The 22,802-nt window shown below is 52.7% G+C and overlaps 1 protein-coding gene across 3 annotated transcripts; it reads right to left on the bottom strand.

The window, feature by feature from the left end:
• Positions 1 to 1,587: 1,587 nt before the first annotated feature.
• spmap2 (sperm microtubule associated protein 2) lies at positions 1,588 to 17,992 on the bottom strand. 3 transcript variants are annotated; one of them, XM_088621901.1, is made up of 7 exons: positions 17,613 to 17,992; positions 17,060 to 17,137; positions 4,896 to 4,954; positions 4,633 to 4,699; positions 2,742 to 2,868; positions 2,137 to 2,409; positions 1,588 to 1,921 (listed from the first exon to the last, which is right to left on the bottom strand). In XM_088621901.1, exons 2-7 carry the CDS (start codon positions 17,119 to 17,121, stop codon positions 1,763 to 1,765), a joined length of 747 nt encoding a protein of 248 aa, XP_088478027.1. In that variant the 5' UTR covers positions 17,122 to 17,137; positions 17,613 to 17,992; the 3' UTR covers positions 1,588 to 1,762. The 3 variants fall into 3 exon arrangements, with proteins under 3 accessions (XP_088478027.1, XP_088478025.1, XP_088478028.1); XM_088621899.1 differs by having other exon boundaries at positions 17,617 to 17,990; XM_088621902.1 differs by having other exon boundaries at positions 2,137 to 2,302; positions 17,617 to 17,976.
• Positions 17,993 to 22,802: the final 4,810 nt, after the last annotated feature.

The raw sequence follows: 22,802 nt of genomic DNA, 5'->3' as shown, positions 1-22,802 counted from the left end.
AGTCAGATCTGTCCAATGATCCAAGGTGAAGGAGTATCAATCACAGCACCTCTAGGTTCAGAGGACACCCCAGTTTCACCCCTGAGTCAGCACTCAGGAGTCCAGGACTAATGGAATGGTTACTATCTCACCAGGAAGAGGAAGAAACCTGAAAGTTGCTTGTGAAAATAACTAGAAACCTTCCAAAACCTCTGGAATCAGGGTAAAATGTCTTCAAATACAACAAACTGAGGATACGATACCCCCAAGACTCCCCTTCCAAGAAAAAAGCACCCCAAGATCCCATTTGTGGACACAGAACCCTGGAGACACCATTCCAGGCTAACCGTGTGACTCTGCAGGCAGGAAGAAAAGAAAAACATTTTCCAAAGCAGCTCGTTGACTCCCAGTGCCAGCAGAACCACGTGCTCTGGATGGATAAAACATGAGCCGAGATCTTGGACAGAACCATCACCTGGACAATTACAACAGAACACCACCCTTTCAGCAAAGAGGAGGAATGGATCTGTTCTGCTTTCCGGCTATTTCACATCGTCTGGCCCTGAGGTGCTGGTCAGAACTGAGGGACAGACACCAGGATATTTTAGCCTGTTGCATTTCAGAAGCTCAAGCTCGGTGCAGTGGACTTTAAAACAGGCCCCCAGCTGCCTGCATCAGCCCCACTGGCCAGGTGGGTAAGCACCAGTGTTCCTGTTGGGTCGTCACAGCCTCTCGAGAAGCTGAGGGCAACAGATCCCAGCCTGCAGGGGCAGAGATCCGCTGTCCCCCTGAAACCACAGCAGGAGTCTGCCTGGGGCTTCAGAATCACAGCAGGTTCATGAAACACTGAGGTAGGACAGCATGTGAGCACCATGCCGTTAGAAATACAACTAACTGCACCTATATTTACAGATGTTTAGTTTACACATATCGTATTGAAAATCACACGAGACATTAGTTTTATTGAAAATAAAAGTGAGCAAACCCTTGGATTATCATGTTAAATCAATTTTTGGTTTCATAAGCATAAGATTAAAAAGTGAAGTCTGCTGTAAAGAGAATGATGATTAATCTTCAAGTTTATTCGCTGAGGGATTCTCAGCTGAAAGGAAATCAACCAACCAACCAACTAATCAACCAATCAATCAGATTTGTTTGATACAGCGCCCTCCGCAGCACGTCACCGCAGAGCGCTCCAGACGAGCACTGATACCAGCTAGAGGGCAGTATGACACAGCAATGGGGAGACCTTCATCATGCGGGGGATCAGCAATGACTGATGATGATGAAGATGATGACGACGACAATGAACTCAGAAGACTTTTTTTAGGGCACCGAGAGGACCAGAGCTGCTCAAACAGAAAACCTACAGGTCCACCCCCCACCCCAACCCAGCACCCAGCGGCTCAGCTGCTCCACTGACAGCAGTTCTGGCTGTCAGGGCTGGAGCTGGGGTCCCAGGGGACGAAAGTGAAGCTGATAAACTCTCTGGGATCAGCCTGCAGTGCTGGACCGGGGGGGGCGGGACCCCAGCGCTCATCGGGACCGGGCCCGGAAATCCACACACGGCCACTTGTGACAGAGGAAGGAACAAAACCACCAGACTGCTCATGCTGCAGGAGCCCCTGCCCCCGGTGTGCCTTTATTCCCCAGGAGGAGGAGAGGGGAGCCCCCCCGCCCCCCCACGCCATCAGTCAAGCCTTCTTCTGCCGCTGTTTCCGTGCCAGGGGGGCGCTCAGCTCCAGCGTGCGGGGGGTGGCCTGGGCCCGCCGGGCGGGGGAGCTCACCCGGTAGGGGTCACACCCGTCTGACAGCGCCCTGCGCGCCCGTGGCTTGGCCAGCACCAGGAGCCGGTCGGAGGCCACGGCGGCCCGCGCGGACCGCGGCACCGGCCAGGCCACGTCCCTGTCGGGCCGGTACAGGCGGTGCTCTGCCTTTGGAGCTGGTGAGGGAGACACAGGAGGTGTGAGACATTCGGCCCTGGTCGAGGGGTCTGAGAAGAAATCAGCACGCCCCCCCCACACCCAGAACCAACCCAGAGCCAGCTCCCAGTGCCCAGAGATGCTGGGACACAGAAAGCTGCCATCGGGTGGCACATCAGAAACTTCCCACTGACACACAGAGCAGATTTAGGAGTCCTAGTGGAGGACAGCTCACTGGCAAGCAGGTCAATCCGCGGGGATACGCCGGCACATCGGGGAGCTTCAGAGAGCGAGGGGTCTCCACTTGTCTCTGCTGAAGCCCAGAGGGGGGCCAGTCTCTTGGGCTGCGCCAGCTGGCAGACCCGGGCACTGGGCACGGCGCGCAGCACTGCCTCGCTGACCTGCAGGGGGCGACAGGGAGCGGCGTGGAACAACAGCAGCTGCAGTGGTGAGGTATCCGTGAGAGAGAGGTGTCAGTCTGTGGGACTGTTACAGATACACTCATTTCCTGGGGAAAAAAATATTCGATGGCGATTTGTGAATTGTTTTCTTACAGTGGAAGCAATCAGACTGCCAGTTGCACAACACTCACATCTACTTCAGGTTTGACCTCCTACAGGGCTCTTGTTCATAGTGCATGGATAAAGAAGAAAGGTAAATGTGTTTCCTTATTTTTTAATATTGCATCTATCGCTGCAAATGTATTTACAGTAAGGTATCATGCATGAAATACCCAGCATGTGACGGTAGATTATATGCAGAATAATATCTCTAGTTGCCCTGCAGATGGAGTCTGAACTGGGCTGCACAGTGCAAGCATCGGGAGATGCAAGACTCTACCTCGGACACCAGGGGGCGATCAGGCATCCAGTGCAGGCTGGGGGCCTGGGGCCGGGCCAGCACTTGCAGCCTCTCTGAGGGTAAGGCCCGTAGTGCTGCTGTGCTCACCGTCCAGACTGGGGAGGGCCTGCGGGGGACAGGGAGACACACTTACTGCGGGGTTGTGGACCTGTACCACCACAGTTAGTGCACACTTGTGTCAACACAGTCAGCAGGATTACACCCTCGTATGACCACAGTCAGCAGGGTTACACACTAATATCACCACAGTCAGCAGGGTTATACACTCGTATGACCACAGTCAGCAGGGTTACACACTCGTGTCAACACAGTTAGCAGGGTTACACACTCATATCACCACAGTCAGCAGGGTGACACACTCGTATCGTGTAAGGATGACAAAGTCGTGAAGCGTTCCGTATTTTTGGGGGGCGGAGAGGTGGCACTGTGGCTATGGATCTCCGCCTCTGGTTGGAAGGTTGCGGGCTCAAATCCCACAGCTGGCAGAGGAATCCTACTCTGTTTGGCCTCTGAGCAAGGCCCTTAACCACAACTGCTCCGGGGCGCCGTATAAATGGCTGACCCTGCGCTCTGACCCAGCACTCTGACCCCAGGCTTCTCTCCCTGTCTGTGTGTCTCATGGAGAGCAAGCTGGGCTATGCGAAAAGACAAATTCCTAATGCAAGAAATTGTATATGGCCAATAAAGGGATCTCATCTTATACACACGTATCACTACAGTCAGTTGAGTTACACACTCATATCACCACAGTTAACACAGTTACACACTACTATCACAAGTCAGAAGGGTGACACAATCCTATCATCACAATCAGAAGGCTTATACACTCGTGTCACCACAGTCAGCTGGGTTACACTTTCGTATTACTAAAGTCAGCAGGGTAACACATTTGTGTCACCACAGTCAGCGGGGTTACATACTGATATCACCACAGTCAGTGGGGTTACACACTGGTATCACTACACTCAGTATAATAATGATGGTGATGTGGGTGGAGTGGTGGCTCTGTTGGGCCCCTGAGCAAGGCCCTTAACCCCAGCTGCTCCAGGGGCGCTGTACAATGGCTGACCCTGCGCTCTGACCCCAAGCGTCTCTCTGTGTGTCTGTGTCTCATGGAGAGCAAGCTGGGGTATGCGAAAAGACGAATTCCTAATGCAAGAAATTGTATAGGGCTAATAAAGTGATGTTATGTTGATGTGGGTATTTTTGGGCTGGATAATTCAACAGAAACATTTCCAAATAGAATGATACTAAATATAGGTTTATCAGCTTTACAAAAGAATGATTACAACCTGGCTTCATAAAATAAATCAGACAATCTCAAGGTGCAGCTTACTCCAATCTACTCCACTGCACTATTTTCATGTGAACAACTTCTGAATCGTCATGCCATCTGTCCGTTTTCTAACCACTTTTTGTAATTCAGGGTCAGGGGGTAGCTGGAGCCCATCCCTGCAGGAGAGAGGCGCAAGGCGGGGTCACACTCACACACTCACACCAGGACCAGTGTTCCCTGAAACCAGGTCACCCACCAGCATGTCTTTGAACTGTGGGAGGAAACTGGAGCACCTGGAGGAAACCAGTCCTTCTAATGACCCGCTAAATAATGAAGCAGTGTCAAAATTGTGTAATGGAGCAGATTGGAGGGGCTGTATGTCGAGTAGCCCTGTCTCAAGGATCCAGTTTCTGGTTTGGTGCAATTCTTATCTCGGCCAGTAGGGCCTGTCCTGATGTTAGGCCCAGGAAGACAGACAGGACTGCTCATCGAAGGCTGCCTGTCAGTCCCACCACGACATGGATGTCACACGAGAGCTGAGCTCCCACAGCATTAGTGAAACAGGTTCGTAGGAAAAAACAGCAGAAGCCAGACCTGTCCTCCTGGAAGCTGCTATTGAGCCTTCTGAACTGACACAGCTGGGAGAGTCGTGGGCTCAGAGCTGAGGAAAGGAAAACCATTTTCATCATTAGTGAACACAGAACTATTCTTGGTGCCCATAATTCATACTGATCAGTTCTGGGATCTATATCGATCTGTGAGTCTGCCTATCTTCATTCCTGCTGAGCCCCTGTAAACACTACAGAAGACTGGAGGTTGTGACGATCAAACCCCAGCGGGGAAGAGGAAGTCTTTACCGAAGGTGGTGGGGCCGTTCCTCTCCGAGGGAAGGGCATCAAGCCAATACACCGACCGCCTGCAAAAAAAGACAGGGATCAGCTGACAGGGTGGCACAGAGGAGGGAACTGACAAGCCCTGTGGAGAGTCATGGGGGTTAGACGAATGTGGACACATGACAGCAGACAGCATGACCAGCTGTGCCTGAGGGCATCCCAGCACTGGGACACAGTAGGGACATAGCAGGAGGTGCATTAAAAACAGAGAGAAGGAGGATCTTTACACAGATGGCGGTGGGAGCATGGAACAAGCTGGCTGCCTATCCTATGCTAGGATACCCTGGTTTCCTTCCCGAAACAGCTGGACGAGGTCCCGGATCGATCAGACGGGCCAGACAGGGTCCCGGTTCTCTTTCACGCCTCAGCATTCTCAAAAGACTCACAACAATTTTGTCCTGAGGTCCGTTTGCTCTGCTCCTGAAGCCATGAGCTATTGTTCAAAACCAGGATCATAAACACCAAGGGGAGGAGAGGTGGTCATCTCCTGTGACTGAGCCAGACTGGGAAGTCTCTGCAATGTGGGTTTTAAACAACAACCTCGCAGCCGCTGAGCACAGACCCTTAACTAAGAGCCTCCGCTATTTTTTTCTATTATGTTAAAAGCTCTGGCTGTTATTATTCAATTTGACTGAGAAAAATCCAAGCATAACACAAAATGGCATTAAATAAGCCTTATAATAGGATGTAATTAAGCATCTTTAAATTACTTTGATCACGACTCTCAAAGGCCTGATCACAGCAGCTCAGGGTCAACCGTACGGAAGCAGCTGACATGAGCTGTTGTAGCAGCTGGTTTTTCTGTACTACAAAACACAGCTATCAGGATGACCTGTCAGCTTAAAATGCCAAAAATGCCAGCAGAAGATCAGAGGAAAAGCTGATGGAGAGGAGATTGTGTGACAGTACAGGACACCAGCACCGCGGCCCTGCTGTCTGGACACACAGGTGTGTGACAGTACAGCCCTGCGGCCCTACTGTCTGGACACACAGTGTGTGACAGTATAGCCCTACGGCCCTGCTGTCTGGACACACACTGTGTGACAGTACAGCCCTGCGGCCCTGCAGCTCTGCTATCTGGACACACAGGTGTGTGACAGTACAGCCCTGTGGCCCTGCTGTCTGGACAGGCAGATGTGTGACAGTACAGCCCTGCAGCCCTGCTGTCTGGACACACAGTGTGTGACAGTACAGCCCTACAGCCCTGCTGTCAGGACACACAGTGTGTGTGACAGTACAGCCCTGCTGACCTGCTATCTGGACACACAGTGTGTGACAGTACAGCCCTGTGGCCCTGCTGTCTGGACAGACAGATGTGTGACAGTACAGCCCTGCAGCCCTGCTGTCTGGACACACACTGTGTGACAGTACAGCCCTGCGGCCCTGCTGTCTGGACACACAGTGTGTGTGACAGTACAGCCCTGCAGCCCTGCTGTCTGGACACAAAGTGTGTGACAGTACAGCCCTGCAGCCCTGCTGTCTGGACACACAGTGTGTGACAGTACAGCCCTGCAGCTCTGCTATCTGGACACACAGGTGTGTGACAGTACAGCCCTGCTGACCTGCTATCTGGACACACAGGTGTGTGACAGTACAGCCCTGCTGACCTGCTATCTGGACACACAGGTGTGTGACAGTACAGCCCTGTGGCCCTGCTGTCTGGACACACAGTGTGTGTGACAGTACAGCCCTGCAGCCCTGCTGTCTGGACACACAGTGTGTGACAGTACAGCCCTGTGGCCCTGCTGTCTGAACACATAGTGTGTGTGACAGTACAGCCCAGCAGCCCTGCTGTCTGGACACACAGTGTGTGACAGTACAGCCCTGCGGCCCTGCTGTCTGGACACACAGTGTGTGTGACAGTACAGCCCTGCAGCCCTGCTGTCTGGACACACAGTGTGTGACAGTACAGCCCTGTGGCCCTGCTGTCTGGACACACAGTGTGTGACAGTACAGCCCTGCGGCCCTGCAGCTCTGCTATCTGGACACACAGGTGTAAGACAGTACAGCCCTGTGGCCCTGCTGTCTGGACAGACAGATGTGTGACAGTACAGCCCTGCAGCCCTGCTGTCTGGACACACAGTGTGTGACAGTACAGCCCTGCAGCCCTGCTGTCTGGACACACAGTGTGTGACAGTACAGCCCTGCTGACCTGCTATCTGGACACACAGGTGTGTGACAGTACAGCCCTGCTGACCTGCTATCTGGACACACAGTGTGTGACAGTACAGCCCAGCAGCCCTGCTGTCTGGACACACAGTGTGTGACAGTACAGCCCAGCAGCCCTGCTGTCTGGACACACAGTGTATGACAGTACAGCCCTGTGGCCCTGCTGTCTGAACACACAGTGTGTGACAGTACAGCCCAGCAGCCCTGCTGTCTGTACACACAGTGTGTGACAGTACAGCCCAGCAGCCCTGCTGTCTGGACACACAGTGTATGACAGTACAGCCCTGTGGCCCTGCTGTCTGAACACACAGTGTGTGACAGTACAGCCCAGCAGCCCTGCTGTCTGTACACACAGTGTGTGACAGTACAGCCCAGCAGCCCTGCTGTCTGGACACACAGGTGTGTGACAGTACAGCCCTGCAGCCCTGCTGTCTGGACACACAGTGTGTGACAGTACAGCCCAGCAGCCCTGCTGTCTGGACACACAGTGTATGACAGTACAGCCCTGTGGCCCTGCTGTCTGAACACACAGTGTGTGACAGTACAGCCCAGCAGCCCTGCTGTCTGTACACACAGTGTGTGACAGTACAGCCCAGCAGCCCTGCTGTCTGGACACACAGTGTGTGACAGTATAGCCCTGCGGCCCTGCTGTCTGGACACACAGTGTGTGACAGTACAGCCCAGCAGCCCTGCTGTCTGGACACACAGTGTGTGTGACAGTACAGCCCTGCAGCCCTGCTGTCTGGACACACAGTGTGTGACAGTACAGCCCAGCAGCCCTGCTGTCTGGACACACAGTGTGTGACAGTACAGCCCAGCAGCCCTGCTGTCTGGACACACAGTGTGTGACAGTACAGCCCAGCAGCCCTGCTATCTGGACACACAGTGTATGACAGTACAGCCCTGCAGCCCTGCTGTCTGGACACACAGTGTGTGACAGTATAGCCCTGCGGCCCTGCTGTCTGGACACACAGTGTGTGACAGTACAGCCCTACAGCCCTGCTGTCTGGACACACAGGTGTGTGACAGTACAGCCCAGCAGCCCTGCTGTCTGGACACACAGTGTGTGACAGTACAGCCCAGCAGCCCTGCTATCTGGACACACAGTGTATGACAGTACAGCCCTGCAGCCCTGCTGTCTGGACACACAGGTGTGTGACAGTACAGCCCAGCAGCCCTGCTGTCTGGACACACAGTGTATGACAGTACAGCCCTGCGGCCCTGCTGTCTGGACACACAGTGTGTGACAGTACAGCCCTGAAGCCCTGCTGTCTGGACACACAGTGTATGACAGTACAGCCCTGTGGCCCTGCTGTCTGGACACACACTGTGTGACAGTACAGCCCTGCGGCCCTGCAGCTCTGCTATCTGGACACACAGTGTGTGACAGTACAGCCCTACAGCCCTGCAGTCTGGACACACAGTGTGTGACAGTACAGCCCTGCAGCCCTGCTGTCTGGACACACAGTGTGTGACAGTATAGCCCTACGGCCCTGCTGTCTGGACACACAGTGTGTGACAGTACAGCCCTGCTGACCTGCTATCTGGACACACAGGTGTGTGACAGTACAGCCCTGTGGCCCTGCTGTCTGGACAGACAGATGTGTGACAGTACAGCCCTGCAGCCCTGCTGTCTGGACACACAGTGTGTGACAGTACAGCCCTACAGCCCTGCTGTCAGGACACACAGGTGTGTGACAGTACAGCCCTGCAGCCCTGCTGTCTGGACACACAGTGTATGACAGTACAGCCCTGCGGCCCTGCTGTCTGGACACACAGTGTATGACAGTACAGCCCTGTGGCCCTGCTGTCTGAACACACACTGTGTGACAGTACAGCCCTGCGGCCCTGCAGCTCTGCTATCTGGACACACAGTGTGTGACAGTACAGCCCTACAGCCCTGCAGTCTGGACACACAGTGTGTGACAGTACAGCCCTGCAGCCCTGCTGTCTGGACACACAGTGTGTGACAGTATAGCCCTACGGCCCTGCTGTCTGGACACACAGTGTGTGACAGTACAGCCCTGCTGACCTGCTATCTGGACACACAGGTGTGTGACAGTACAGCCCTGCAGCCCTGCTGTCTGGACACACAGTGTGTGACAGTATAGCCCTACGGCCCTGCTGTCTGGACACACAGTGTGTGACAGTACAGCCCTGCTGACCTGCTATCTGGACACACAGTGTGTGACAGTATAGCCCTGCGGCCCTGCTGTCTGGACACACAGTGTGTGACAGTACAGCCCAGCAGCCCTGCTGTCTGGACACACAGTGTGTGTGACAGTACAGCCCTGCAGCCCTGCTGTCTGGACACACAGTGTGTGACAGTACAGCCCAGCAGCCCTGCTGTCTGGACACACAGTGTGTGACAGTACAGCCCAGCAGCCCTGCTGTCTGGACACACAGTGTGTGACAGTACAGCCCAGCAGCCCTGCTATCTGGACACACAGTGTATGACAGTACAGCCCTGCAGCCCTGCTGTCTGGACACACAGTGTGTGACAGTATAGCCCTGCGGCCCTGCTGTCTGGACACACAGTGTGTGACAGTACAGCCCTACAGCCCTGCTGTCTGGACACACAGGTGTGTGACAGTACAGCCCAGCAGCCCTGCTGTCTGGACACACAGTGTGTGACAGTACAGCCCAGCAGCCCTGCTATCTGGACACACAGTGTATGACAGTACAGCCCTGCAGCCCTGCTGTCTGGACACACAGGTGTGTGACAGTACAGCCCAGCAGCCCTGCTGTCTGGACACACAGTGTATGACAGTACAGCCCTGCGGCCCTGCTGTCTGGACACACAGTGTGTGACAGTACAGCCCTGAAGCCCTGCTGTCTGGACACACAGTGTATGACAGTACAGCCCTGTGGCCCTGCTGTCTGGACACACACTGTGTGACAGTACAGCCCTGCGGCCCTGCAGCTCTGCTATCTGGACACACAGTGTGTGACAGTACAGCCCTACAGCCCTGCAGTCTGGACACACAGTGTGTGACAGTACAGCCCTGCAGCCCTGCTGTCTGGACACACAGTGTGTGACAGTATAGCCCTACGGCCCTGCTGTCTGGACACACAGTGTGTGACAGTACAGCCCTGCTGACCTGCTATCTGGACACACAGGTGTGTGACAGTACAGCCCTGTGGCCCTGCTGTCTGGACAGACAGATGTGTGACAGTACAGCCCTGCAGCCCTGCTGTCTGGACACACAGTGTGTGACAGTACAGCCCTACAGCCCTGCTGTCAGGACACACAGGTGTGTGACAGTACAGCCCTGCAGCCCTGCTGTCTGGACACACAGTGTATGACAGTACAGCCCTGCGGCCCTGCTGTCTGGACACACAGTGTATGACAGTACAGCCCTGTGGCCCTGCTGTCTGGACACACACTGTGTGACAGTACAGCCCTGCGGCCCTGCAGCTCTGCTATCTGGACACACAGTGTGTGACAGTACAGCCCTACAGCCCTGCAGTCTGGACACACAGTGTGTGACAGTACAGCCCTGCAGCCCTGCTGTCTGGACACACAGTGTGTGACAGTATAGCCCTACGGCCCTGCTGTCTGGACACACAGTGTGTGACAGTACAGCCCTGCTGACCTGCTATCTGGACACACAGGTGTGTGACAGTACAGCCCTGTGGCCCTGCTGTCTGGACAGACAGATGTGTGACAGTACAGCCCTGCAGCCCTGCTGTCTGGACACACAGTGTGTGACAGTACAGCCCTACAGCCCTGCTGTCAGGACACACAGGTGTGTGACAGTACAGCCCTGCAGCCCTGCTGTCTGGACACACACTGTGTGACAGTACAGCCCTGCGGCCCTGCAGCTCTGCTATCTGGACACACAGTGTGTGACAGTACAGCCCTACAGCCCTGCAGTCTGGACACACAGTGTGTGACAGTACAGCCCTGCAGCCCTGCTGTCTGGACACACAGTGTGTGACAGTATAGCCCTACGGCCCTGCTGTCTGGACACACAGTGTGTGACAGTACAGCCCTGCTGACCTGCTATCTGGACACACAGGTGTGTGACAGTACAGCCCTGCAGCCCTGCTGTCTGGACACACAGTGTGTGACAGTATAGCCCTACGGCCCTGCTGTCTGGACACACAGTGTGTGACAGTACAGCCCTGCTGACCTGCTATCTGGACACACAGTGTGTGACAGTATAGCCCTGCGGCCCTGCTGTCTGGACACACAGTGTGTGACAGTACAGCCCAGCAGCCCTGCTGTCTGGACACACAGTGTGTGTGACAGTACAGCCCTGCAGCCCTGCTGTCTGGACACACAGTGTGTGACAGTACAGCCCAGCAGCCCTGCTGTCTGGACACACAGTGTGTGACAGTACAGCCCAGCAGCCCTGCTGTCTGGACACACAGTGTGTGACAGTACAGCCCAGCAGCCCTGCTATCTGGACACACAGTGTATGACAGTACAGCCCTGCAGCCCTGCTGTCTGGACACACACTGTGTGACAGTATAGCCCTGCGGCCCTGCTGTCTGGACACACAGTGTGTGACAGTACAGCCCTACAGCCCTGCTGTCTGGACACACAGGTGTGTGACAGTACAGCCCAGCAGCCCTGCTGTCTGGACACACAGTGTGTGACAGTACAGCCCAGCAGCCCTGCTATCTGGACACACAGTGTATGACAGTACAGCCCTGCAGCCCTGCTGTCTGGACACACAGGTGTGTGACAGTACAGCCCAGCAGCCCTGCTGTCTGGACACACAGTGTATGACAGTACAGCCCTGCGGCCCTGCTGTCTGGACACACAGTGTGTGACAGTACAGCCCTGAAGCCCTGCTGTCTGGACACACAGTGTATGACAGTACAGCCCTGTGGCCCTGCTGTCTGGACACACACTGTGTGACAGTACAGCCCTGCGGCCCTGCAGCTCTGCTATCTGGACACACAGTGTGTGACAGTACAGCCCTACAGCCCTGCAGTCTGGACACACAGTGTGTGACAGTACAGCCCTGCAGCCCTGCTGTCTGGACACACAGTGTGTGACAGTATAGCCCTACGGCCCTGCTGTCTGGACACACAGTGTGTGACAGTACAGCCCTGCTGACCTGCTATCTGGACACACAGGTGTGTGACAGTACAGCCCTGTGGCCCTGCTGTCTGGACAGACAGATGTGTGACAGTACAGCCCTGCAGCCCTGCTGTCTGGACACACAGTGTGTGACAGTACAGCCCTACAGCCCTGCTGTCAGGACACACAGGTGTGTGACAGTACAGCCCTGCAGCCCTGCTGTCTGGACACACAGTGTATGACAGTACAGCCCTGCGGCCCTGCTGTCTGGACACACAGTGTATGACAGTACAGCCCTGTGGCCCTGCTGTCTGGACACACACTGTGTGACAGTACAGCCCTGCGGCCCTGCAGCTCTGCTATCTGGACACACAGTGTGTGACAGTACAGCCCTACAGCCCTGCAGTCTGGACACACAGTGTGTGACAGTACAGCCCTGCAGCCCTGCTGTCTGGACACACAGTGTGTGACAGTATAGCCCTACGGCCCTGCTGTCTGGACACACAGTGTGTGACAGTACAGCCCTGCTGACCTGCTATCTGGACACACAGGTGTGTGACAGTACAGCCCTGTGGCCCTGCTGTCTGGACAGACAGATGTGTGACAGTACAGCCCTGCAGCCCTGCTGTCTGGACACACAGTGTGTGACAGTACAGCCCTACAGCCCTGCTGTCAGGACACACAGGTGTGTGACAGTACAGCCCTGCAGCCCTGCTGTCTGGACACACAGTGTATGACAGTACAGCCCTGTGGCCCTGCTGTCTGGACACACAGTGTGTGACAGTACAGCCCTGCGGCCCTGCAGCTCTGCTATCTGGACACACAGTGTGTGACAGTACAGCCCTGCGGCCCTGCAGCTCTGCTATCTGGACACACAGTGTGTGACAGTACAGCCCTACAGCCCTGCTGTCTGGACACACAGGTGTGTGACAGTACAGCCCTACAGCCCTGCTGTCAGGACACACAGTGTGTGTGACAGTACAGCCCTGCAGCCCTGCTGTCTGGACACACAGTGTATGACAGTACAGCCCTGCAGCTCTGCTATCTGGACACACAGTGTGTGACAGTACAGCCCAGCAGCCCTGCTATCTGGACACACAGTGTGTGACAGTACAGCCCTGCAGCCCTGCTGTCTGGACACACAGTGTGTGACAGTACAGCCCTACAGCCCTGCTGTCTGGACACACAGTGTGTGACAGTACAGCCCAGCAGCCCTGCTGTCTGGACACACAGTGTGTGACAGTACAGCCCAGCAGCCCTGCTATCTGGACACACAGTGTATGACAGTACAGCCCTGCAGCCCTGCTGTCTGGACACACAGTGTGTGACAGTACAGCCCAGCAGCCCTGCTGTCTGGACACACAGTGTGTGACAGTACAGCCCAGCAGCCCTGCTGTCTGGACACACAGGTGTGTGACAGTACAGCCCAGCAGCCCTGCTGTCTGGACACACAGTGTATGACAGTACAGCCCTGCGGCCCTGCTGTCTGGACACACAGTGTATGACAGTACAGCCCTGTGGCCCTGCTGTCTGGACACACACTGTGTGACAGTACAGCCCTGCGGCCCTGCAGCTCTGCTATCTGGACACACAGTGTGTGACAGTACAGCCCTACAGCCCTGCAGTCTGGACACACAGTGTGTGACAGTACAGCCCTGCAGCCCTGCTGTCTGGACACACAGGTGTGTGACAGTACAGCCCAGCAGCCCTTCTGTCTGGACACACAGTGTATGACAGTACAGCCCTGCGGCCCTGCTGTCTGGACACACAGTGTATGACAGTACAGCCCTGTGGCCCTGCTGTCTGGACACACACTGTGTGACAGTACAGCCCTGCGGCCCTGCAGCTCTGCTATCTGGACACACAGTGTGTGACAGTACAGCCCTACAGCCCTGCAGTCTGGACACACAGTGTGTGACAGTACAGCCCTGCAGCCCTGCTGTCTGGACACACAGTGTGTGACAGTATAGCCCTACGGCCCTGCTGTCTGGACACACAGTGTGTGACAGTACAGCCCTGCTGACCTGCTATCTGGACACACAGGTGTGTGACAGTACAGCCCTGTGGCCCTGCTGTCTGGACAGACAGATGTGTAACAGTACAGCCCTGCAGCCCTGCTGTCTGGACACACAGTGTATGACAGTACAGCCCTGCAGCCCTGCTGTCTGGACACACAGGTGTGTGACAGTACAGCCCAGCAGCCCTGCTGTCTGGACACACAGTGTATGACAGTACAGCCCTGCGGCCCTGCTGTCTGGACACACAGTGTATGACAGTACAGCCCTGTGGCCCTGCTGTCTGGACACACACTGTGTGACAGTACAGCCCTGCGGCCCTGCAGCTCTGCTATCTGGACACACAGTGTGTGACAGTACAGCCCTACAGCCCTGCAGTCTGGACACACAGTGTGTGACAGTACAGCCCTGCAGCCCTGCTGTCTGGACACACAGTGTGTGACAGTATAGCCCTACGGCCCTGCTGTCTGGACACACAGTGTGTGACAGTACAGCCCTGCTGACCTGCTATCTGGACACACAGTGTATGACAGTACAGCCCTGCAGCCCTGCTGTCTGGACACACAGTGTGTGACAGTACAGCCCTACAGCCCTGCTGTCAGGACACACAGGTGTGTGACAGTACAGCCCTGCAGCCCTGCTGTCTGGACACACAGTGTATGACAGTACAGCCCTGTGGCCCTGCTGTCTGGACACACAGTGTGTGACAGTACAGCCCTGCGGCCCTGCAGCTCTGCTATCTGGACACACAGTGTGTGACAGTACAGCCCTGCGGCCCTGCAGCTCTGCTATCTGGACACACAGTGTGTGACAGTACAGCCCTACAGCCCTGCTGTCTGGACACACAGGTGTGTGACAGTACAGCCCTACAGCCCTGCTGTCAGGACACACAGTGTGTGTGACAGTACAGCCCTGCAGCCCTGCTGTCTGGACACACAGTGTATGACAGTACAGCCCTGCAGCCCTGCTGTCTGGACACACAGTGTGTGACAGTACAGCCCAGCAGCCCTGCTGTCTGGACACACAGTGTGTGACAGTACAGCCCAGCAGCCCTGCTGTCTGGACACACAGTGTGTGACAGTACAGCCCAGCAGCCCTGCTGTCTGGACACACAGTGTATGACAGTACAGCCCTGTGGCCCTGCTGTCTGGACACACAGTGTGTGACAGTACAGCCCTGCGGCCCTGCAGCTCTGCTATCTGGACACACAGTGTGTGACAGTACAGCCCTGCGGCCCTGCAGCTCTGCTATCTGGACACACAGTGTGTGACAGTACAGCCCTACAGCCCTGCTGTCTGGACACACAGGTGTGTGACAGTACAGCCCTACAGCCCTGCTGTCAGGACACACAGTGTGTGTGACAGTACAGCCCTGCAGCCCTGCTGTCTGGACACACAGTGTATGACAGTACAGCCCTGCAGCCCTGCTGTCTGGACACACAGTGTGTGTGACAGTACAGCCCAGCAGCCCTGCTGTCTGGACACACAGTGTGTGTGACAGTACAGCCCAGCAGCCCTGCTGTCTGGACACACAGTGTGTGACAGTACAGCCCAGCAGCCCTGCTATCTGGACACACAGTGTATGACAGTACAGCCCTGCAGCCCTGCTGTCTGGACACACAGTGTGTGACAGTATAGCCCTGCGGCCCTGCTGTCTGGACACACAGTGTGTGACAGTACAGCCCTACAGCCCTGCTGTCTGGACACACAGGTGTGTGACAGTACAGCCCAGCAGCCCTGCTGTCTGGACACACAGTGTGTGACAGTACAGCCCAGCAGCCCTGCTATCTGGACACACAGTGTATGACAGTACAGCCCTGCAGCCCTGCTGTCTGGACACACAGGTGTGTGACAGTACAGCCCAGCAGCCCTGCTGTCTGGACACACAGTGTATGACAGTACAGCCCTGCGGCCCTGCTGTCTGGACACACAGTGTGTGACAGTACAGCCCTGCAGCCCTGCTGTCTGGACACACAGTGTATGACAGTACAGCCCTGTGGCCCTGCTGTCTGGACACACACTGTGTGACAGTACAGCCCTGCGGCCCTGCAGCTCTGCTATCTGGACACACAGTGTGTGACAGTACAGCCCTACAGCCCTGCAGTCTGGACACACAGTGTGTGACAGTACAGCCCTGCAGCCCTGCTGTCTGGACACACAGTGTGTGACAGTATAGCCCTACGGCCCTGCTGTCTGGACACACAGTGTGTGACAGTACAGCCCTGCTGACCTGCTATCTGGACACACAGGTGTGTGACAGTACAGCCCTGTGGCCCTGCTGTCTGGACAGACAGATGTGTGACAGTACAGCCCTGCAGCCCTGCTGTCTGGACACACAGTGTGTGACAGTACAGCCCTACAGCCCTGCTGTCAGGACACACAGGTGTGTGACAGTACAGCCCTGCAGCCCTGCTGTCTGGACACACAGTGTATGACAGTACAGCCCTGTGGCCCTGCTGTCTGGACACACAGTGTGTGACAGTACAGCCCTGCGGCCCTGCAGCTCTGCTATCTGGACACACAGTGTGTGACAGTACAGCCCTGCGGCCCTGCAGCTCTGCTATCTGGACACACAGTGTGTGACAGTACAGCCCTACAGCCCTGCTGTCTGGACACACAGGTGTGTGACAGTACAGCCCTACAGCCCTGCTGTCAGGACACACAGTGTGTGTGACAGTACAGCCCTGCAGCCCTGCTGTCTGGACACACAGTGTGTGACAGTACAGCCCTGCGGCCCTGCTGTCTGGACACACAGGTGTGTGACAGTACAGCCCAGCAGCCCTGCTGTCTGGACACACAGTGTGTGACAGTACAGCCCTACAGCCCTGCAGTCTGGACACACAGGTGTGTATTCATGCTCAGCCCATTGGCTGGGGTGCCACCCCCAAGGAAGCAGGAGGCTGTGCCCACCTGTCGGGATATTTCAGCAAGTTGGGCTTGGGTCTGGCCAGAGCCTCGATCCTGCTGGCCATGGGGAACTCACTGGTGCTGCAACAGAATAAACAAGACAGAAGCCAAAGTCACAGAAAATCTGGAAAGATCGTATGATAGCAGCAGTGTGGAGCCGTGATGTGGAACACCAGAGCAACAGGCAGCAGAGTCCAGCGGTCAGGACACCAGTGCAGACTCCACCGGCTGGTGCACCCTGATGTGTGCACACTTACTGTACCTCACCTGCAGACTCCCCAGCAGTGCACAGAAAGGCAAATGCTACTAGATGTACTTAATAGCAATTTTGTATTTATTTTTAAGGCTTTAATACAGCATTGCACCTATTGTAGCCTGCCGTGTTACACGATAGGTCCGAACTTTCCTGCAGCGCCTACTTCGTCCGTCTGTGATGCAGGAAAGCTAGGAAACCCAGGAGACATTCGAGCCCGGAATGAACTCTACCATTGCGGCACTCTTCCTACTGTTTGATTTTATACTGAAGGTGTGTTTATTTACTTTGGTACCCGCGTACCTACCTCCAGCTCCTGTCCCGTGGAAATGCAGAACTTCTCGCTGTGGCCGGCGCTTGGACGTTGCTTGGCAACGACGGACGCAATACGGTTGCTTGGCAATAGGAAGTCCTCGGTTGTCTCTGGACAGTCACGTGTCAGGGCTGAAGAACTAGCCGCAACACCAGCAGCGGTAACACTATACAGGCATGAATTTAAACGCAAAGTTACAGGAAGTAGCCTGTAGCCTTCTGTGCGGCGTTCAAGTACAAAAATGCACACAGGCAAAAAGGACGAACAGATATACATTATATCCGGCAGCAACGCCTTTCTCGAGAATGGACAGTATAGCTTCGTCCAGAACCGGAATAATTTGGGTTCTAGAAGCTCGCAGCTTTCTGCAGGTCTGCTGCCACCTCACTTGGAGATAACAGAAGCCTTACAGGCGATAATAATAATAATAATAATAATAATAATAATAATAATAATAATAATAATAATAATAAAAGTAAGAGGTTCATTTCATGCTGAAAAGAGAAGAAAGAAAACACAACGTTTCGGCCGTGGAGCCTTCTTCAGGTGTGAGCTAATAATAATAATACTCCGAGCGGGCCGTCCTCTGTCAGATCTGTCAACACCTAACAAACGTCTATAACTAGAAGAACAGCGGCGCGGAAATGGATCAGGAATCAGGGAATCGGGAATCATGGATAGAGTTATCTGCGTGTATCGCCCTCCGGGTACGGGGAGTTGAAACTGAGGGGAAAAACAGGGGTGTAAATCAGTCACATCAAACCCCCCGCCCTCCTCGAGGCTGGATCGAGATGAACCCCCCCCAAACCCCATCACTCGCACATTTTTTACAGGTTTATACGGCTCGCAAATGAGAACCAGCCCGTGGCTCCGTCCTAGTCCGCCTGGGCAGAGAGGCCGCTCTGGTCACGCAGTCCCGGTACCGAGACCGTGAATCGCCGGGCGTTTCCGTGGGTCCAACTGGCTCATCCGCATCTCAGGACGGTTTTAATGACTGGCGACACCAGCGGTCCGGGGCGCCGGACGTTACAAAGGGGGAAAAGTTCTGTTCGGAGTTCGGAGTTCTGTTCTCCGATGCGCCCTTGTCTGAAGTCCGCCTCGGAGCGACCCGGCCGGCGGGAATCACGTTTCACGGTCTCTAGTCTATCAAGGCGCAGAGACGTTGCCACGGAGAGTAGAATATTTACGAGTTAGCAAAATTTTACTTTTTAAAAGTTTTAAAACTCACAACGCTTTATGTAAAAATTGAATTTCACTAAGCTTCTTTAGATTAATATTGTATTCTAGGTACGAACTTTGACATAATTGTTTTGTTTCGTCACCCAATTTCGACTGATGAATATTCGTTTACCCACGGTGTCTTTTGTGCACGGAATATTTGATAGTACACGTATTTAATACTACAGACTTCGGGGTATTGCCAAGTTTACCTTATTTATTTTAATTTGAATGAATGAACCCATTCTTTGTTTCTCGTACTGTAATTTCTGTACGGGGAAAGACACAATGACGTATTTAGAGTACAAAGCTTTGAAACAACAGAGACAAGGTTTCCTTCATTTACTTCCCTGTTTTGAGTTTCGTGTCGAGCCTGCACAACATGAGCACACTATGACATTCAATTTAATCAGACTGCGAGCGGAAAATTAAAAATTATCCACATGCACTTTGACCTCAGCATTATGACCGTGAAACGTGTAACAGACGAGTGACGTCATGCGTGGTGTCCCTTATCCCTTTATAACGCCGCTCCCGGACAGATTTGCAAACTGGCATTGTTAAATATTTAAAGTTAAATGTTAAATTTAGAGATTTTGATATGTTTTTTTTATTTTATTAGACCTGATTTGAATAAAGGATATGTTTTTATAATTCATTATTTCGGCGAAATACTTCATCCACAAAAGTAAATGGTCTAATACTGCTCCCTCTATTAATGCTTTTAAGGTAGAATTCCTTTTTTATTTAAATTCTATTAGAAATTTAAAGAATCAAACACGAGACATATATTCAATTCAATTCAAGCTTTATTGTCCCCTGGGGGAAATTTGTCTTACGGCACAGTCAAACACAACACAATGACAAATACACATCATCAAAAGGGAAGAGAATACAGACGTGTTACAGGAGAAAAGAAACGAGACAAGGTAGTGACTCTGCATTGTTGAAGAGTGTGATTGCAGTGGGGATGAAAGATTTCCTGAGTCTGTGGGTTTTACACCTGGGGACACAGAGGCGTCTCCCAGATGGGAGAAGTGTGAATTCACAATGGAGGGGGTGAGACACACTCCCTGATGCTTCTGGCTTTCTTAGTCACCCTCTGTAAAGGATGGTAAAGTTTTGTAGAAAAGTGTAAGAATAGTTTTATCTAGCTTAAAGTAGCCGAGTTTTCTAAGAAAGAAGAGTCTCTGTTGACCTCTTTATAGATCGTGTCACAACATTTGTCCCATTTTAGGTTTTTGTCAATGACCAGTCCCACGTACTTGTAGTCATTGACAATTTCAACAGGCTGACCATCAGTTGTAGTGGGTTGAGGGGATGTGGTATTTTTCCAAAAATCAATAACCAGTTCCTTTGTTTTTGAAACATTTAACTTTAGGGAGAACTCGTTGCACCAGTTAGGAAAATCATTTAGAACGGGCCCATGATGGTATTCCGCGTCCTTTAATAAACTGACCAGGGCTGTGTCATCACCAAACTTAATGAGAGGTCTATCTGTGTGTTTGCTTGTGCAATCATTAGTGTACAAAATGTACAGCAGAGGGGACAGGACACAGCCCTGTGGTGATCCAATTGAAGTGTAGCGAGTGTCAGATAAGCATTTCCCCAATTGGACTTGTTGAGACCTGTTGGTTAGGAAGTCTAGCATCCACCTTATCAAGTTCTCATTCAGATTGGAGTACTTTGAGAGTGTCTGTGCAAACAACAGTGGTTATATTGTGTTGAAAGCAGAGGAGAAGTCCTTACAGAGGTCTCTGATTGGTCCAGATGTTGATAGACCAGATTTAACAATGTGTGTATTGTATCGTCTACTCCCCTCCTTTCCCAGGATGCAAACTGCGGGGGGTCGATGAGGGCTTGTATGCTCTTTGTGATGTGTTGCTTCACTATTCTCTCAAGAGTTTTCATTGGGAGAGATGTGAGGGCAACCGGCCTGTAGCTGTTAAGGCCACTAGGCTTGGTGGTTTTAGGAACAGGAATAATGATGGATTTCTTCCACAAAGAGGGAATGATCTGTACGTTTAAGGACATCTGGAAGAGAAAACTAAAAATATTGCAAAGCTGATCTGCACAAGATTGTAGGACCCTACCACATACATGATCTAGACCTGCACTTTTCTTAATATTGATTTGCTAATATTCCAAAACTAATGGAAATATGTGTTTAATACAGTTTAATTTTCAGCTTTTATATTTGTGAATTCCTCTGGCTGTAAAGTGTGTCTTTTTTGTATCTGTTTTAATATTCTGTCTCCTTTTTTGGTATTTCTGATGTTTAAATAAAAACTTCATAATAATAATAAACTTTATTTTATATTGCGCCTTTAAATGTGGCTTCTCAAAGCGCTTTACAGGATGAGAACAACAATAAATAAAAAGACAAGATAAAACACAAATACAATACAGAGAGGAGACCGTGGATGGTGGTACTAAGAAAGGCAGAGGGGTGAAGAACAGAACCAGTCAAGTAAAGGCTCTTCTAAAGAAGAAGGTTTTGAGTCTGGATTCGAAGGAGTTCAGAGGAGGTGACTCTCTGATATCCTTGAGCAAAGAGTTCCAGAGCTTGGGGACATAACAGGAGAAGGCCCTGTCACCCCTAGAGTGTAGATGGGTCTGGGGGACAGTTAGGAGAGCAGAATTAGAAGGTTGTGAGGTGGGGAGTAGGGTGATAATAGCTCAGACAGGTACTGAGGTGCCAAGCCATGCAGAGCCTTATAGGTGAGCATGAGGATTTTAAAGTCCACGAGGTATTTGACTGGAAGCCAGTGCAATGACTCCAGGATAGGAGTAATGTGTTCACTTGCACTAGACCTGGTCAGGATCCTGGCTGCTGAAGTTTGGACATACTGCAGTTTGTTCAAAGTAGATTTAGATACCCCAGCGAGTAAAGCATAACAGTAGTCAATTCGAAAGAACACAAATTTGTTGATCAGCTTTTTAGCCACAGTGATAGCATAGGGCGTAGTCTAGCTATATTTCTGAGGTGAAAAAAAGATGTTCTGACAGTATGCTGCACATATGGGTCGAATGTTAAGCCAGAATCGAATATCACCCCAAGGTTTTTCAATTTAGACTGAAGCTCAAGTACAGAACCATCTACAGATAGGGTTACAGGATTGGATTTACGAAGTCGATGGGGGTGCCAATAAGCATGACTTCAGTCTTGTCACAGTTAAGATGAAGGAAATTTTGAGTCATCCAAGTTTTCATGTCAGAGATGCAATTAGATAGAATAGAGACAGCCACATCAGTGTCAGGTTTGGTATGGATGTATATTTGAGTAACATCGGCGTAGAAATGAAAGCTGAGGCCATGTGATCTTAAAAGCTGACCAAGTGGAAACATGTAAATGCTGAAGAGCAAGGGGCCCAGTATTGAGCCCTGAGGAACACCAGACTTAACGAGACCAATTTCAGACCTGTACCCATTAAGAGAGACAAAGTGACAGCGATCAGTGAGATAAGATTTGAACCATTTGAGAGCAGTGTCAGAAACTCCAAACACAGTCTCAGGACGAGAAAGTAAGATGTTATGGTCAATAGTGTCAAAGGCAGCACTGAGATCAAGAAGGATGAGTATAGAAAGAGAACCAGAATCAGAAGCTATTAGAAGATTGTTAGTGACTTTGACCAGGGCAGTTTCTGTGCTGTGAAGTTGACGGAAGCCAGATTGGAGGGGTTCCAAAAGGTTATTTGTCATGAGGTGGTTATGTAACTGAAATGTGACAGCACGTTCTAGAATATAAAAATAAATAATGCTTGTGCACCCAATGTCACACTGGTGCCCCGTCATAGGCACGTGGACTTGGAGGAAGGGCTCAGGGCGCAGGGCGAGACCCGGAGAGAGTCTGAGCAGGACCTCTGCTCATAAACCCAGGAAAATGGTGCGACGGACACGCGCAGAGGAGGCTCTGACCGGACTGGATGTACCGGCTGCCGGGCGTGCTGTGAGCCCCCTCA

This window comes from Lepisosteus platostomus, chromosome 27, assembly GCF_059453375.1.
Source record: "Lepisosteus platostomus isolate fLepPlt1 chromosome 27, fLepPlt1.hap1, whole genome shotgun sequence".
Taxonomy (NCBI): domain Eukaryota; kingdom Metazoa; phylum Chordata; class Actinopteri; order Semionotiformes; family Lepisosteidae; genus Lepisosteus; species Lepisosteus platostomus.
The sequence above is the reverse complement of the archived record's forward strand: the minus strand, read 5'-3'. Positions and strand labels throughout refer to the sequence as shown.

Bases quoted from the DNA above. Each gene is read 5' to 3' on its own strand.
- spmap2 (XM_088621901.1), bottom strand. From the start codon at position 17,121: ATGGCCAGCAGGATCGAGGCTCTGGCCAGACCCAAGCCCAACTTGCTG. The intron at 4,700-4,895 runs GTAAAGACTTCC...TCCTTTCCTCAG, and splicing joins GAACGGCCCCACCACCTTCG to CTCTGAGCCCACGACTCTCC. The intron at 2,869-4,632 runs GTCTGGCTTCTG...TGTCCCCCGCAG, and splicing joins AGCAGCTTCCAGGAGGACAG to GCCCTCCCCAGTCTGGACGG.